The 17,998-nt window shown below is 37.7% G+C and overlaps 7 protein-coding genes across 7 annotated transcripts; 4 read left to right on the top strand and 3 right to left on the bottom strand.

Annotated features, from left to right (window-relative positions):
* Positions 1 to 87: 87 nt before the first annotated feature.
* MTQ2 (S-adenosylmethionine-dependent methyltransferase) lies at positions 88 to 753 on the bottom strand (the record flags this gene model as incomplete). The annotated part of the gene is made up of 1 exon (XM_056232520.1): positions 88 to 753. One exon carries the CDS (start codon positions 751 to 753, stop codon positions 88 to 90), a length of 666 nt encoding a protein of 221 aa, XP_056086791.1.
* A 1,244-nt stretch (positions 754 to 1,997) lies between these two features.
* Positions 1,998 to 4,175, bottom strand: HPR1 (Hpr1p; the record flags this gene model as incomplete). The annotated part of the gene is made up of 1 exon (XM_056232519.1): positions 1,998 to 4,175. One exon carries the CDS (start codon positions 4,173 to 4,175, stop codon positions 1,998 to 2,000), a length of 2,178 nt encoding a protein of 725 aa, XP_056086790.1.
* A 341-nt stretch (positions 4,176 to 4,516) lies between these two features.
* On the bottom strand, positions 4,517 to 6,490 carry RGP1 (Rgp1p; the record flags this gene model as incomplete). Its single annotated transcript, XM_056232518.1, has 1 exon — positions 4,517 to 6,490. The coding sequence occupies one exon, from the start codon at positions 6,488 to 6,490 to the stop codon at positions 4,517 to 4,519; it is 1,974 nt and encodes a 657-aa protein (XP_056086789.1).
* Positions 6,491 to 7,194: 704 nt separating this feature from the next.
* Positions 7,195 to 11,745, top strand: YCF1 (ATP-binding cassette glutathione S-conjugate transporter YCF1; the record flags this gene model as incomplete). The annotated part of the gene is made up of 1 exon (XM_056232516.1): positions 7,195 to 11,745. The coding sequence occupies one exon, from the start codon at positions 7,195 to 7,197 to the stop codon at positions 11,743 to 11,745; it is 4,551 nt and encodes a 1,516-aa protein (XP_056086788.1).
* A 1,495-nt stretch (positions 11,746 to 13,240) lies between these two features.
* Positions 13,241 to 13,651, top strand: SKDI04G3600 (uncharacterized protein; the record flags this gene model as incomplete). The annotated part of the gene is made up of 1 exon (XM_056232515.1): positions 13,241 to 13,651. One exon carries the CDS (start codon positions 13,241 to 13,243, stop codon positions 13,649 to 13,651), a length of 411 nt encoding a protein of 136 aa, XP_056086787.1.
* A 780-nt stretch (positions 13,652 to 14,431) lies between these two features.
* Positions 14,432 to 15,919, top strand: MRX16 (Mrx16p; the record flags this gene model as incomplete). The annotated part of the gene is made up of 1 exon (XM_056232514.1): positions 14,432 to 15,919. One exon carries the CDS (start codon positions 14,432 to 14,434, stop codon positions 15,917 to 15,919), a length of 1,488 nt encoding a protein of 495 aa, XP_056086786.1.
* Positions 15,920 to 16,268: 349 nt separating this feature from the next.
* SKDI04G3580 (uncharacterized protein) lies at positions 16,269 to 17,936 on the top strand (the record flags this gene model as incomplete). Its single annotated transcript, XM_056232513.1, has 1 exon — positions 16,269 to 17,936. One exon carries the CDS (start codon positions 16,269 to 16,271, stop codon positions 17,934 to 17,936), a length of 1,668 nt encoding a protein of 555 aa, XP_056086785.1.
* Positions 17,937 to 17,998: the final 62 nt, after the last annotated feature.

Below are 17,998 nucleotides of genomic sequence, written 5' to 3'. Positions count from 1 at the left end.
ACTACTTCACTAAATAAAAAAAGATTATATAATTCAAATAGAAATACAGGCAGGATATTTGCTATGGTTTAAAGGCCGTTCTATTGATCATCTTGTAAAGCTGTAAACACTGAGCACTTCCCATCCCGCCTTTCTCATTTCAATTAATTTAACATTCCACCCGTAGGTTTCGAGAAACTCTTGGACAACTTCTTCAGGCTTATTTCTTGCACAAAATAAGATATAAGCAATACCATCTGGAGAAAGAATTTTATCTAATTGTTGCAATAGTTTACTAGTGATTGCCATTCCATCTTTCCCGCCTAGTAATGCCAAGTCTAGCCACTGATCCGCCTCCTCCCTTGATCTTGGAACTTCCGGCACACATTCTGCTGGAACATATGGAGGATTAAATATTAGAATGTCAATCTGGTTGTTTCGAAGACAAGAATTCAAATCGCTTTGAATCACGTCTAAAAATGAATCATCACATGAGTTCAGCTTCGCAGTACCCAGGGTCGATTCGAGTGCCCATGGGTTGATATCTAGTGCCAGATGGATGGAAGTTTCTGGCGGTAGTATTTCATTTTGCATTATGAACGTTGTAACGATACCAGATCCTGATCCTATTTCACAAACGACGGCCAAACGGTGGGCAAATCTTTGTTTCAAAAAGTCATGTTCTTTTTCTAGGCAATCCAGTATAAGGAAACTATCTTCAGCAGGCTCGTATACTTTATTGTAGTCGCATTTTACATAAGGAGTTGGTAACATCTTTTACTTTTCCTTGGTCTCCGTCGTTGGATAATTATCTTTAAAATAAACATACTAACACTGAAAAGTAAAATTTCGATGGCATATTCGGAAGGGTGAATTAAGTAATAGCATGAAAAGCCGAAGCTTTGATCAAATACAATTTTATAGGAGTGGCATAAGTGAAGGAAGCTAATTAAACTTTTATCCTTATAATTAATGATTGTTAAAGTAAAGACATTGACCGGTAAAGAGATTTCTGTTGAACTGAAGGAATCAGATCTCGTATATCACATCAAAGAACTATTGGAAGAAAAAGAGGGGATTCCACCATCTCAACAAAGACTAATATTCCAGGGCAAACAAATGTATGTAAAGTTAGCATGATGGTTAATTACATTTCAAGCTTGTTTATATCTTAGATTTTACTAACGACTGAGAAGTGATGATAAACTAACCGTGACGGATGCACACCTAGTAGAAGGAATGCAACTTCATTTAGTACTGACGCTAAGAGGTGGTAATTAGGTTCTATTGTTTGTTATTTTTACTTTCCCAAAAGGCGAGTAACATAAAGGAAATACGAGGAGATTTTACTACTATTTTGGCTTTGGGAAGGATAGATTCCTTAGTGCGTCAAGTCATATATAAAATTACTCTATAGGGTCTACTATTATAGAATAATTATTTTAAAATTGAACATGTAAATTCAAAAGCCCAATAGGAATGTCTTTCTAATTTGAGAAAGACAGTAGAGTTTTACATTAGAAACTATCGAACTAGTCCATCATTGAAGGGTTGAAACTTCCATCGAGATATAAGATTATAAAGTATCTATGCAATTCTCCACGTATCTTCGTCATATTCTTATCAAGATACAGCATTGCATGTGTAACTTTCATGCACAAATTTAAATTCACTAAGTAAAAAAACACCTCTTCCTTGAGTTGCTTTATTTATGTGTATGATCATGTTAAATTCGACCATACTATATACCTGCAATCTCAGTTTCAATAGACAACATGTAGGGTACATTGTTTTTCCAGAGATTAGCACCTTATAATTCTGGCACTATCGCTTTAATTGCCAGTTAATTTTTATAGGATGCTATAGCTATCTATAATATTATACAACGAGTTCGTATTAGTTTAAAGATTTCCACCGCCAGCAGTTAAAGTGCGTCATTGGTATCAGGTTTCTTGAATGGCAAAATTGACTTTTTGTCTGAAGTGTCTTCATTGATGTCCGGCTTTTGCAGCTTCCAGTTAGGCTGTACTGCTTTGTGGGGCGGACTTACCAGCCTCCTTTCCCTCATCAGAGTCTTGCGAAGATGCTTTCGCCCCTCCCGTCTTAGTATTTTCTTCTGCCAGTTCATGCCCTAGTATTGTTTCTCTGCTTGTCAATTCATCTCCTTCCGTTTGAGAATTGTAATCCGGAAGTCGCAGCTTGGTTTTCTTCCCCCCCTTATCCAATGTATCTTCCTCCAATGCTCTCTTTTTTCGCTCTTTTCCAATTCTATATTCCCTAGCATCCTGTAATCTCTTTCTGTGTACTTGGTTTATTTTGAACAGAAGTTTCTCTTTGATATCGTCACCCGATTCTTCTGCTTTTTCGTATGTTCCGAACAAACCATCAACGCCAGTGTTTTCATTAACTTTGTCAAAGTCAAACAAGTATCGTGATCTCAAAAACCGCAAGGTTTGCCATTGTCTAATTATTTCGTCTTTCGCTTCCTCATTAGAACCGTCAGACGCAACTTTTGATTCCCACTTCGATTGGGCCGCCTGATAAACACCTTCAGGCCTTTTAACTTCTTGTTCAATCTTGTCTAGGCCAGTAGCAATTTTCCAAACATTGCTAATCAACTTATTCCCCATCTTAATGAAGGTAAACTTTCTAAAAGTTTTATCAAAATCGGGAGAAGATAGCTTCTTCTTAGAAATCTTGAAATTTTGAAACTCTTTGAAGCCATCAACCTTAGCGGCTGCAAATTTTTCATCAGAGGACATTAATCTCTGAATAACGTTATGAAAATCGGGGTCTTTGATCTTGTAAAATTTCAAGATACGATTATCACAAATGTATGAACACATGTCAAGACCACGCTTTTTGTTATTTTCGTCGAAATTCTCGAAATCGATGTGGCCAAGAGGGTTTTCCCTTAAACAACAGCTCTTATAGAAATTTCTTGTTTCATCGGAAGAAATTAGATTACGAATAAGGTTTGCCGAAAAGCAGAGTTGCAAAATGAACTGTTTGCGATAGTAATCATTATCTTCTTGGGTCAGTTGTCTATAAAGACTATTTGAATTCCCCAAGGAAATGTCCATAACGGTAGGCCGAAGAACAAATCCTCCTGATTCTTTCATATTGTGTAGATTTTCCCAGAATTCATTTCTATCCATCTTCATTGCATTTGAATGCTTTATATATACAGGTAATTTAGGGGTCATAATATCGTAGTCGGCGTAATACTCATTATTCAAAGTTTCCTCCAAGGCAAACCTAGTCTTGTTGTTTATCTTAATTTTACCATAAAAGTTCTCTTCAATTTCCAATAATGCATCGAGAAGAGGGCTTAATGATCTCTCGACATCATTTTTATACTCTAGATCGCTAAACGCAAATTCAATCGGGCAAGTAATTAGATGATGAAATACGAAATTATAGTCGGCAGAAAAAATAGCATCCGAATTACGACCACTTTCTCGTCCGGATTTTGTCTCGTTCAATTTACTGTCTGACTCTTGTAAAGCAGAAATCGAAGCAGATCTATTAAAATTTGATTCTTCATTTATGGGTAACAAGTTCGATATGAAATTTTCTAGCTTGTATTTCATGTTGTAATGCTCGGTTGTATTAAGGATGTCGTTATTCTCCAACTTAGCCAAAATATCGTTCCAATGACGCAACTTTTCATATAAGGGCTGCTTATAACTAATTAAATTACTTTCTCCCAGCGGTATTGGTTCAACAGATGTGTTCATTTTGAACCATTCGATACGCGATTCAGCGTAGGGCCAAAATTTCAAAAATGTAGATGGTGAGTTCAGCAGATCAACAATCGTGGAAAATAAGTCAAAAAAAGTGTTCCCCCAACTAGGGGGTTCTTTTCTGCTGCGTCTTGCATTATATACAAAATCGAGGCATATGCACGATTTCAGCAACCCTTTCTCAAGATTTCTTTCCTCTCCATCTTCGATAGCGTTCGTCATAGAGTCAATTATAAACCTCTTAAGTACAGTGTCAATCAAGCGATCTTTATCGTAAACTGTTGAAAGATTGTTTTGGAGCGGTTCCCACTCAAAATTGAGAACATTTTCATTAAACATTGAAGACGGAAGGGGTTCACTTTCAATAGAATGAAGTGAGATAGAGAACTCATCGAAGGTTTTGTGAAGAAACCCTACAGATTCCTGAACCAATTCGTCAATATCAGTCATTATTCTTTTTTTATTATCTTGATAATCTTAACTCTTCAGAGTGTCGAAAAAAATCTATTTTGTTAATTTGTTCATCTGTAAACATTGTATTGTTATAAAGAAAAATGTTATTTGACAAGAACATGGGTCGTGTCAAGTGAGCGATAATAAAACCGCATAACGAAGAATAAATGAGAGAGAAACAATAGTATATGCCATTTAGAGGGCGTTAATTCACTTATTATATATGTATATTTTAAGGATACTGCTTACAGAATACTGGAAAATATGGTAAATTTTCTTTACCAGACCGAATTGCATGGCTGGACTAATTCTTAGGAGTTTATTGCAATGCTTATTACCTACCAACCCATAAGATCTTCGGATGAAGCCAGTATAGGAACAGGAACGTAACACGAGAATTCTTCACCCTCTAGGGTTTCCTTTGAATGGAATAAAACGCCCTTCTTATCCTCGTAAAATTGATTCAACGTAATGCCTCCTGTCTTTGCGATTATCACGAATTTTAGACCTATCATCCATTTATGTTGAAAGACGTCTGTCTTGAACTGCCCAGCAATCTGATTTGTGGGCGATCTCGGAGGAAGCAATTTTGCCGATATAGACTTACATTCGTCAAAACAAATGAAATGCTTTTCATAGACCGCGTTCCCCTTTGGTTTGCTCCCCACCTGTCTCACTTCAGTCTTATATTTTGGATTTATGATTTCAAACGATTCCAAAGACACAGTTAATGTAGTTACTTTTAGTAAAGGTGTTGTTATTGAATCTAATTCAATGACCAAATCTAAGTCATCCGTAGTCTTGAAAAAAGGTGCTGACAAGGATACTTTTGCCATAGGCTCATTATTCCTATTAATTTGATATGCACTTTGTAAATTGACCAACTGAGGTAAAAGATTAGAATTGCTGTCTGTCTTAATAAATGCACTGTTATTCCATGCCTTCTGATCGAGGCTAAGGATATTATTACGTACGGATTCACTTCTCCTTCTTTTACTCATAACATTACTAGTTGCGCTAGAACCTGCCGATATCGACATTTCATTGGAAAAAGTTGAGTTGTTAGGTTCAGGATCCGAGGAATCCTCATCCTTCCCAAATTGTACTTCCATTTGCAGGTCAATAAGTTCATCTATATCTCTCGACCCATTCTGATTGGACTCTACTAGTTCGATAAAACTTTTTTTGATGTGGCTAACAGATTCGCTATTTTCTAATGATGAATCAATAATGGAAGACTTTCTTCTACCGAATGATATGGCAGAAGCTGCGGAAGCTTTTCGGGTAAATGCACGGGGCTTCAACTCCTTTATATTGCCTGCCTTCAATATGATTGGCGGTTTATCGAAATGGGACGTGTACTGTTCAGCGTTCGAACTAATATATGGTGTTATGGTTATTGGAACTCTATTCGAAAATGATATGATGTTATCATCAGAAAGTGCGTCCACACCAACCTCAAGCGCGTAGTTAACGGATGCAACTTTCGAGGAGGAATAACTTGGGCCGACATCTTTTGGTAGTTTCGTAGATTTGAAGTGAAAAGTTCTTACTTCACCTGGCTCTAAAGAAATCTCTGAAAATAAAAGTGTTTGCGGAATTAAAAGGAGAGGCAAGACTTTTATATTTGAATTAACCAGAATTCGTTCATTATAACTTCCAGTTGTACCAGAATTGACTTCTGAGGAAAAAAGGCCATTGGTGACGTTTGCGAAATTCGAATTGAAATACTTTGTGAGATTTCTTTTGCCCTTAAGAGGGTTTTCATCTTCAGTTGTAATAATAGAGTTTGTGCCATGACCAGGTAAAACATCCAGCCCTACCATTTTTACTTCATCTTGTCTAAATTTCGATTGTGCAATGACTTCGGAATCGTACTGAAAGACACCTGATATTTGTACGTACCCAGAGATCAACGTCACAGGTTGATGAAAATACATTTGCTTCAGCATTTTTTCTCTCAGAACTTTATTCTTATTTAATGTTTCCATGTTTTTTGCATCTAAACTCCCTTCAACCCTACTTGTCTTCTTGAATGCACCTAGTAATGATTTCAATGACCAAGCCTGGTTCTCCATGGCGCCCTCTTCATCATCTTGTGTTCTCAGTTGGTGTTCTAAATTTTCTTCAACAGCGTTGTCAAAAGTGCGAAGCTTTTCCTTAAAGTTGAATAATTCATGTTGTGAACCTAAATGCTTAAATCGGAACGCGATCGATATATGTTCTCCACCAAAATAAGAATTCGATTCATGTATAATCTCTAATTTGAGGTTCTCTCTTATGAGAAATGTATCAATTCTATGCGCATGCATATTTTCCTCTCAGCAATAGAACGAAGGAAATTGAAGGGCTCAAAAATTTATAAGCGGGCCTACCCAGTATGTTTTCGAACTATCCCTTACTGCATTGCTCTTGTAAGATGCAGAATCTCTTTTCACCTAGAATTACTTTTGAAAAATATCACGTATGGGCGCGCCTCAAATTCTATGGAGGACATCGGAATGCACACTGATCAGGAAAGCAAACGAAGCAAGAAGTTCAAGTATAAGAATTATTGTTGCAGTCCACAAAATCTGGTGGAAGTACAGGATACTTGGTAACTTTCAGCATGAAATTTTTCTTTCTCATTTTCGTTCGATCTCACCAAAATTTTTCCTTCTTTCAACAACTTTACTAATGACAATTTACAGTATAATTGCAATCACAAAGTACATCTAATGCACCGCTCTCTTGAGGAGTAGTTCATCCTGCAAATACCTTTCTTTGGAAGTGCCTTGCTTGGCGTGTATCTCCTAAGGAATAGCATAAAATAAACTGATTTAACGCGATGTTTGGGTGTTGAAGGCCTACGGCTTAGTAAGAATGAAATTGATGGAAAAAAGATAATCATTACTATAAAAGCTCTGATAGCTTCTCATGGCCATCCCGTATGCAAAACTAGAATTTTGATTCTCTGTATCCATTCAAGAATTTGAGAATAAAAAGCAAGCATAATACTACCATAAAAAATAAAAAAATGGGTGGTATTCTTGCTTCGTGGACCTGCAAGGTCTGTAGATCTCCTGAAGGGTTTGGTCCTATATCCTTTTATGGCGATTTCACTCAATGTTTCATTGATGGTGTGATCCTAAATCTGTCAGCACTATTTATGCTAGCCTTCGGTACCAGGGATTTACTTCGACTTTGTAAGGAAAGACATCCTGGCGTGAAATATAGGCGAAATTGGATCATCGTCTTTAGGATGACACTTGTCCTATTGGAAATAGTGTTTGTTTCGCTTGCATCTTTGAATTTATCTAACGATGAGACAAGAAATTTTACAATTGTCAGTCAGTATGCCTCTACCATGCTGTCTTTATTTGTTGCCTTGGCTTTACATTGGATCGAATACCATCGATCAGTCGTAGCCAATACCATACTTTTGTTCTATTGGCTCTTTGAAACATTCGGTAATTTTGCCAAATTAATAAACATCGTCATCAGACACACCTACGAAGGTGAATGGTACTTAGGTAAGACCGCCTCCATACTGACCTTGTTCCAGGTGATTACATGCGCCGGTATCTTACTGCTAGAGGCTCTTCCAAAGAAGCCTCTTATGCCTCACCAACACATACATCAAAATTTAACGAGAAGAAAACCTAATCCTTATGATAGTGCAAATATATTTTCCAGAATTACTTTCTCTTGGATGTCAAGTTTAATGAAAACTGGTTATGAAAAATACTTAGTGGAGGCAGATTTATACAAATTACCAAAGAATTTTAATAGCGCAGAATTATCCCAAAAATTGGAGAAAAATTGGCAAAGTGAGCTAAAACAAAAATCAAAGCCTTCATTATCCTGGGCTATATGCAAAACTTTTGGACGAAAAATGCTTTTAGCTGCGTCCTTCAAAGCCATTCATGATATTCTGGCATTTACTCAACCGCAATTACTGAGAATTTTAATTAAGTTCGTTACGGACTATAATAATGAGAGACAAGATGATGATGATTCTTCCATTCTCGGTTTTCAAAGTAACCACCATCAAAAGTTGCCCATTGTAAGAGGGTTCATGATTGCCTTCGCCATGTTTCTCGTGGGTTTTACTCAAACGTCTGTTCTACATCAGTATTTTCTGAATGTCTTCAATACTGGTATGTATATCAAGAGCGCCTTAACTGCCTTAATATATCAAAAGTCTTTAGTTCTATCCAATGAGGCATCTGGACTCTCATCTACCGGCGACATTGTCAATCTAATGAGTGTGGATGTTCAAAAAATACAAGATTTGACACAGTGGCTAAATTTGATTTGGTCGGGGCCTTTCCAGATTATCATTTGTTTGTATTCATTGTACAAACTGCTGGGAAACTCGATGTGGGTTGGTGTAATCATACTAGTTATTATGATGCCATTGAATTCATTTTTAATGAGGATACAGAAGAAGTTACAAAAGTCTCAAATGAAATACAAAGATGAAAGGACCCGTGTTATAAGTGAAATACTGAACAACATTAAATCTTTAAAACTGTATGCGTGGGAAAAACCCTATAGAGAGAAGTTGGAAGATATTAGGAACAACAAGGAATTAAAAAATCTAACCAGATTAGGTTGTTATATGGCTGTGACAAGTTTTCAGTTTAACATAGTGCCTTTCCTTGTTTCATGTTGTACATTTGCTGTATTTGTGTACACCGAAGATAGGGCGTTGACTACTGATTTAGTTTTTCCAGCTTTGACTCTTTTCAATCTGCTTTCGTTCCCATTAATGATTATTCCTATGGTTTTGAATTCATTTATCGAAGCTTCTGTTTCTATTGGTAGATTATTCACCTTTTTCACCAATGAAGAGCTACAACCGGATTCTGTCCAACGTTTGCCAAAAGTAGAAAATTTTGGCGATGTAGCCATTAATGTTGGAGATGACGCGACCTTCTTATGGCAGCGCAAACCGGAATATAAAGTTGCCTTGAAAAATATTAATTTCCAAGCTAAAAAGGGAGAATTGACCTGCGTTGTTGGTAAAGTTGGCAGTGGAAAAACTGCTCTGTTATCATGCATGTTGGGTGATTTGTTCAGAGTCAAAGGGTTTGCCACTGTTCACGGTAGTGTTGCATACGTTTCACAAGTTCCTTGGATAATGAATGGCACAGTAATGGAAAACATTTTATTTGGACACAAATACGATGTTGAATTTTACGAAAAGACTATCAAAGCCTGCGCACTAACTATTGATCTGGCAATTTTGATGGACGGTGATAAAACATTAGTGGGCGAGAAGGGTATCTCCTTGTCGGGAGGACAAAAGGCTCGTCTGTCTTTAGCGAGAGCAGTTTATTCTAGGGCGGACACCTACTTACTCGACGATCCTTTGGCAGCTGTTGATGAACACGTTGCCAGACATTTGATCGAGCATGTATTGGGTCCAAATGGCTTGCTGCATACCAAAACTAGGTTACTAGCTACTAATAAGGTGAGCGCTTTATCTATCGCAGACTCTGTTGCACTATTGGATAATGGTGAAATCATTCAGAAAGGAACATATGACGAAATCACAAAGGACGCTGATTCTCCATTATGGAAATTACTTAACGATTATGGTAAGAAAAACAATAATAAACGTAATGATAGTGGGGACTCTTCTAAAAACTCAGTTCGCGAAAGCAGTATTCCAGTTGAAGGCGAACTGGAACAACTACAAAAATTAGATGATTTGGATTTCGGGAATTCTGATGCTGTAAGTTTAAGGAGAGCCAGCGATGCAACTTTAAGAAGTATTGATTTTGGTGACGATGAAGATGTTGCTAGGAGAGAGCATCGTGAACAGGGGAAAGTGAAGTGGAATATTTACCTGGAGTATGCCAAAGCTTGTAACCCGAAAAGTGTTTTCGTATTCATACTGTTCATCATAATATCCATGTTCCTATCCGTCATGGGTAATGTTTGGTTGAAACATTGGTCCGAAGTTAATAGCCGCTATGGTGCTAATCCGAATGCTGCCCGTTACTTGGCCATTTATTTCGCTCTTGGTATAGGTTCGGCATTAGCAACGTTAATCCAAACAATTGTTCTTTGGGTTTTTTGTACTATTCATGCTTCCAAGTACTTACACAACTTGATGGCAAATTCTGTTTTAAGAGCCCCAATGGCCTTTTTTGAAACTACACCCATCGGTAGAATTTTGAATCGCTTTTCAAACGATATATACAAAGTGGACGCATTATTAGGGAGAACGTTCTCTCAATTTTTTGTCAATGCAGTGAAAGTTATCTTTACTATTACGGTCATTTGCGCAACAACTTGGCAATTTATCTTCATTATCATTCCCCTAGGTGTATGTTACATTTACTACCAGCAATACTACCTGAGGACATCAAGGGAATTGCGCCGTTTAGATTCTATTACTAGGTCGCCGATATATTCTCATTTTCAAGAAACTTTGGGTGGTCTTGCTACGGTTAGAGGTTATTCGCAACAAAAGAGGTTTTCACATATTAACCAATGTCGTATTGATAATAACATGAGTGCATTTTATCCCTCCATAAACGCTAATCGTTGGCTAGCATACAGATTGGAACTCATTGGTTCTATTATTATTTTAGGTGCTGCGACGCTATCTGTCTTTAGACTGAAACAAGGCACATTGACCGCAGGTATGGCTGGTATATCATTAAGTTACGCATTACAAATCACACAAACGTTAAATTGGATTGTCAGGATGACTGTAGAGGTGGAAACAAATATTGTTTCAGTGGAAAGAATCAAAGAATACGCCGATTTAAAGAGTGAGGCGCCTTTGACTATCGAAGGTCACATGCCACCCAAAGAATGGCCGAGTCAAGGTGATATCAAGTTTAATAACTACTCCACCCGTTATAGACCGGAGCTTGATCTCGTTCTAAAGCACATAAATATTCATATCAAACCAAACGAGAAAATTGGTATTGTTGGCAGAACAGGTGCGGGGAAATCTTCGTTAACATTGGCGCTATTCAGAATGATTGAAGCCAGTGCAGGAAACATTGTAATTGATGGCATTGCCATCAATGAGATCGGGTTATATGATTTGAGACATAGGTTGTCCATCATACCTCAAGATTCGCAAGTGTTTGAAGGCTCCCTCCGTGAAAACATCGACCCCACTAACCAATACACAGATGAGGCTATTTGGAGAGCCCTAGAACTTTCCCACCTGAAAGAACACGTGCTGTCAATGAGTAACGATGGATTGGATGCCCAGCTAACCGAAGGTGGTGGTAATTTGAGTGTCGGGCAGAGGCAGCTATTGTGTCTTGCAAGAGCAATGTTGGTTCCATCCAAAATTCTGATTTTGGATGAAGCTACCGCTGCAGTGGATGTAGAGACAGATAAAGTCGTCCAAGAGACAATTCGTACAGCCTTCAAAGATAGAACCATCTTAACCATCGCGCATAGATTGAATACTATTATGGATAGCGATAGAATTATTGTGTTGGATAATGGTACAGTTGCCGAGTTTGACTCTCCAAGCCAGCTATTGAGTAATTCTGAGTCACTCTTTCATTCGTTATGCGCTGAAGCTGGTTTGGTCAATGAAAATTAAATTCTGGACTCAAAGTAACAAGCTTTCTGCAACATTCAGTTTGACCCATAGCAAGAAATTGCTGGCATCTTGCATTTGAAGTATTAGGCGAAATAAGTACGTAAATAGGAAAAAAATAACTTTAATCTTATAGCGAGAACGGATCATCTCAAGGTTTACATGAATTAAAAGTCTCATTGAATATCCAATATTTCGAAAGAAAATTAAGAACGAACCTATCGCGCAGAGACGGCCTTCCGAAGAGAGAAAAGAAGGAAACGGTTTTCACCTTCTACACAAGTACCCCTTATAGAAAAAGACTAAATTTTCTTGCTGGAAGAAATGCAAGCACAATTCAACTTCGAAAAATATGATCGACGATAATTCCTCTTTTAGTACCTTAGGGGAACCCAGCCAGTGCGGGGTAACGACCTTAAGGGGAAATTACGCTGGTTAGCTCAACGTGCATGAAAACCTTAAATAGAAATACAGGCAGAAAAGTAACTGCACATTTCTGTCGTTTTAACTGACCCCTCAAACTTGTCATTCTAATATTATTTCTTCCTCCTCCCGCTCCCCCCTTCTTCGTTTTTCATTGAATGAGGCATCGCAGTCATTCCGTAAAGTTGTAGGCACCTCCAACGTCGTTCCTGAGAACAGCAAGCAAATGAATTTCCCCTCAAAACTTTTAACTTAAATGATGGTGAAAAGCCGAGGCGATAGTATAGAATTTATGACCACGTTTGACGCTATGTAAGATAAGAAAGAGAGCATGGGCTCTTCATTTTTTCATTTTTTGATTTGTTAGGGCCAACGGCAACCGTTGTATTGTTTTTTTCTTTTTGAGCCAGTAAACGTGTGGCACGATTGGCCCTGGCAGGAACTCCATGCAATAGTATTATAGAGAAATTCTCCAACGCCAACAATAACCAAGCATCGACGCGGTCTATTTTTCTCGCCAAGTCCGTCCGGTAGTCCCCGTCCGCTTTGAGTCATTCCGCCAACGCGATTGATCCAAACAAGGAACCCACCTTCCTGTTTCGATCAATGGCTGGGCTCCAGCTGCAGGGCACGCCGCCTGCGGGAAGGCCTTTTAAATCCGAGGGTCCGGTCCTAGGTCTTTTTCTGAGAGCGCGGGTCTCGATGGCGTTCGTGTGGTTTCCAGGAGGAGAAGGGAGCACGCGCATGGTGGTCCCTGCCAGAAATAAATGCAGAGGTGGACCCCTCCTCCGCGCAGAAACCGCGCAGGTCTTCCTTTTTTTTGTTAGTATTTTTTTCCATCCAGCTCTCCATCTTTTCTTTTTTCTTTAATTTTATATTAATTTTTGTGTACAATTTCCACAACACAGAGAGAGGTTTAGCCACCTCTTACAAGTATATAAACCGTCGTTGTGTCTTTCTTGTTGCACATTTGTTTCCTCTTGTCAATCATTAATTGGTCTTTTGCTATATATTGTCAATAAACTAAGAATAACAAACGCCTTCTTTCTTTCGCTTTACAATAACAATAATAATAATGCAATTCTCTACTGTCGCTTCTATCGCTGCCATCACCGCAGTTGCCTCTGCCGCCAATAACATTACCACTGCTACAGTCACTGATGAATCTACCACTTTGGTCACCATCACTTCTTGTGAAGACCATGTCTGTTCTGAAACAGTTTCCCCAGCTTTGGTATCCACTGCTACCGTTACCGTAAATGACGTTATCACTCAATACACCACTTGGTGTCCATTGCCAACTACCGAAGCTCCAAAGAACACCACTGCTCCTGCTCCAACCGAAAGGCCAACTGAACAGCCAACTGAAAAGCCAACCCAACAAGGATCTACCACTCCAGGTGTTACCTCTTTCACTGGTGGAGCTGTAAAGGCCTTGCCAGCTGCTGGTGCTTTGCTTGCCGGTGCTGCGGCTTTGCTGTTGTAAATGGGTTGACGATTTTTTAATATATTCTAAAGAATCGTTAAGGGTAATTTTTTTTTTCCCAATACAACTTACAAAAAAAATTCATTTCAATTAGAGTGGAAATTCTGGTAATTTCTTTGTTCAATCCGAGGAGGCAACACTTCATAACTAAATGATTATAATAATAATAATAATATTAATATAAAGTCAATATCTCTTTTAGGCTACACGCATCCAGACTTTTTATATCAAACTGGTTGCATTTTGTTTTTATCTCATATCTTAATATAGGTTGTTTAAGGTTCGTTAATTCAAAAAGATATTTTTTGTTTACTCCACTAGTTTTTTTTACTCGCCGAGCAAATCTGTTTGGTGGACTACATGTTGAAAACCAGAAAATTTAAAAGACGGTGATTATTCTTCATTATTAAAAATCATCATATGTAGTTAACTTATCTCAACAATCAGGTTCAATTATTCTCATTGTCTCTACATCAACGTCTTCTTGATTTATGTCATGCATTTCTCTTGGTCAGGTTGCTTTTGTCTAGCGGGCAACCAAACCTTTCCTGAAAATCATGTAAGCGCCCCGATTGCTTACTAATTTAAAATTCTTAGAAGTTTCTTTAGTGAAGGAAGAAAGAATAGCTTAAACAATAAAAATAATGTATATATTCACTCAGTGAGGAATTCCGCCTATGTTTTTTGAAGGAAGAGAATAGCTAAAAACAGGCATTGCTTCACTCATAAATATCATTTAAAAAAAAAAAATCTCCAATCATATAGTTAGCATATAAAGAAATGTCAAATTCCCCATCAATAGTGACTTTGTCACAGGAGTATTTCGATCCAAATATTCCTCAAATTCTCCCACACGAAAAAATGTACAAGATTCAAGTTGGCAAATGTCTGTTCAAAATCAGTGGTGCTTCGCTAAGTTCAGATGGCCCCAGCTTCTTTACTGAATACTTTTCCAAAAAACGCTCTCCTGTGGATAGCAGCGACAGCAATTGCCATGCCGTAGAACCTACTGAAAATGAGGCTCTATTCATAGATAGATCATCAGAAGTTTTTGAATGGATCTACCAACATTTGCAAGGATATATGATCGAGATTAAGGATGAAGTTCAATATACTATGCTTTTCGCGGATGCAATGTACTACAATTTACCGCGTTTAAGATCTTTACTGAAGGAAACCGATTATTATTACACCAATGTTGGTGGACAATCGTTCAAAATAGCCAAAAATCTCTTTAGGAGGAAAGGTGATTCTCCAAATTATTTTGAAATATATGCGGCCACGGTTTATGTCGATGTGGAAGAGTTGATTGTATCTAAGAAGTTGTTGAGACCACCACCGCATTCTGCCCCCTACATTCCAAGGTCGTCCGAGTTTTTTAAAGATCTACTTACTTTATTAGGAGGAGCATCTCTAGATTTAGATGATAATAGAAGGGATGCGCTAATAAAGGAGTGCCGATATTACAGGTTTTTAAATCTTGAACAGCGGCTAATCAAGTCTCAAATTACCTATAATCCAATAATACGGAAAGAAGAGATATGCCTTTTACTGAAAGACCTGTCCAAGAAAGGTATCACTTTCCCAGCTACTTCGGCTTTCTCATCTTCACCCTGTTTTGAAGGTGGATTTTGTAGTGCAGATGAAAGCGATAAATCTTTACAAACCTGTGACCAGCCAGAAGCGAAAAGGTCTAAACTTGATATTGCTGAGCAAAATAACGATTGTTGGAACATGCTTTGTTATAAGAGACCATTTCTGGACAATCATGCGAGAGAATTGATCTTTCAAATAGATTCAACTGATTGTACTATAATCTTCAATAAGGAAAGTAAAAGCATTCATGTAGACATGGTTGGAGAATCCGCGAAAAGTTTCGAGGCCTTGTTTGGAAATCATCTGCTAAATATACCTTTTAGCCCGACTAATTTAAATAATTATCAATATCGGTTACCATCAGATGCCGCGCAGGCAAAAGTCGAAACTCATTACTTACTTCCTGCATGCATATCGCTCTGTGATTTGCATGTGAATGGCATCAGGATCGCCCAAGTACGGAGTTTATTGACGGAGAAGAGCAGTTTTAACGACACAATCATTGACGTCTCTGACCCATTTGATCTCAAATTACGTTCTGGTCTAAAACTCTATCTAAAGAAATCTCTCTGGAAGTTGGCTATGAAAGATGGCCAAATTATGTTAATAGCAATCAAGGCCATAGCACTTAACGGAACAAAAGAGTATTGTAAGGCATACGAATATCTGTGAAAACTCGCTTATGATGTAGTTCGCCATGTAGCAGAACGCTTAGATGAATTTTGTATCATATAGCATCCATAGACGAATAAAATAAGTATAAATTCAAAAGCTTCAATAACCTGTACACTTTGATGGTTTACTTTCTTTTGTGTGCCATTCATTATCTCTTTTTCTTATATACCGATTATTAGTAATAAAGTAGAGAGAAAAAAACGGACTTCGAAGGCAAACATTTATCAGTTGCAAATATAAAGTCACGTTGATAATATACTAGTATAATGTGTACAAAAGTCACAATCTTTCGTATCCCTCAAATAAGCAGATGATTATATATTGCTGATTTGGAAAGTCCTAACCGATGCTTGATCAGTTACCATATGAAATTTTCAGGCAAATTGCCTGCAAAATTCCCCAAGAAGACAAAATCTCGCTAACATACGTATGCAAAAAAACATACGAATCAATTATACCCTTTATCTACCAGAATTTATTCCTCAACGAAACTTATCATGTGAGTAGTGATTATGATGGCTCATTTGGAACTTGCTATTGGTCAGTATTGAAATTTCCGTTCATAGATGAAGATGACCCCAATAATGAAAAGCAAATATCAAATGGGGCGCTCGCCAAACTAAAATTCAGTTACTTGGAAAGATCATTAGCAGAGTCACCAAGTAGATTATGTCCGCTAATCAATCGAATACGTTGTACATGGCACTTAAATGAAGACGTCATGTCGAACGTACTGCAATTGTTATCGGAATACGGTTGCAATGTAAGATTTGTTGACCAATTTGTTCGTTCATGTGTCAATGACGGGCTGAAACCTTTATCAAAACAATTGAAAACCCTAACTTTGACGCCACCAACCATAATGCCAACTCATGACAAAGTAAGCAGCTCTTATTTGAATAAGATTGACCACTTGTTCCTAAGGTGTGATCTAACTCTACTTGAAAATCTATCTATTCATGTCAATGCACTAAAGTACTTCAAGAATCTGAAAACTCCTATGAAAATCAAGTCGTTGGTATTAAACCTGCGCCCCGACACACTCAATCTCCCGGAATACGGCGTTATTGGTGAGCATTTTGAAGATTTACAATATAGTGACATTTTTGACACTTCTACTTTAAAACAGCTGGAGATACTATCTTGGTACAGTCGTGATGATATCCCTCCCACAATTGAAGGTGGTTTTGATAGTTTATACATTAAATGGGGACTGGAAGGATTCTGGAAATTTTCTAAAATTGAGAACCTATCGTTGGCCTCATTAGTCTATAACGAATTCTTCCTGATGAATTCCCTGGCTGTTTTTCATAATTTGAAGAGATTGAAACTTGATTACATGGGCAAATTCGAATTCGATGTGTCATTAATTAGATTTCTTTCTAAGCAAATATGTGGCAAAAAACTGCAGCGCTTCGATATGCACTGTGAACTGAATCATCAATTTTTTTTCCCAACGCCAGATAATCCGCTAATGCGTTTGAATTTTGACGATTTCTGTCCTTGTACAAGGTGCAGCAATACAATCCATGAGGTCATTTTGAAAAAAATCTTTCCGGAAACTCGATCGAAACTTATAAGGGACCCGAGTAAGTTCCAAGCTCGTAATTTCTTATACCAAATGTTTTTTCAATCCAAGATTATTCCTCACACAAGTATTATTGACGACGAAACGCCTGCAATGGGATGGGATTCTATACCGATTGAGACGTTTGTACGGAAATTCAATAAAGTTTTACAGGATATCAACAAGACTGAGGATAAGGGAGTGAACAGCGTTACTAAAGAAGATGCGATTGGATTGTATCACGTATATCTTCATTACCTAAAAGACGTTTTTAAGGTCTTCGAGCAAAGTTTGCCGAACTTAGAATACCTAACAATAAATGGCATATCCACAAAACTTATACAAGTGGATGATCTGCAAAGATGTGCAGTACCTCTTTTCTACAATGAAGGCTACAAAAGCAACTCTGTTTATGAATTGGTAGATAGTGAATCACTGTTTAATTAAAACTAAGAAACAAGATGCCATATCAACGTACATAATGATAGTTACTCCGAAACACTTTCTTG

This window comes from Saccharomyces kudriavzevii (assembly GCF_947243775.1).
Source record: "Saccharomyces kudriavzevii IFO 1802 strain IFO1802 genome assembly, chromosome: 4".
NCBI classification, from domain to species: domain Eukaryota; kingdom Fungi; phylum Ascomycota; class Saccharomycetes; order Saccharomycetales; family Saccharomycetaceae; genus Saccharomyces; species Saccharomyces kudriavzevii.
Note: the sequence above shows the minus strand (reverse complement) of the source record. Positions and strands in the feature narration are given on the sequence as shown.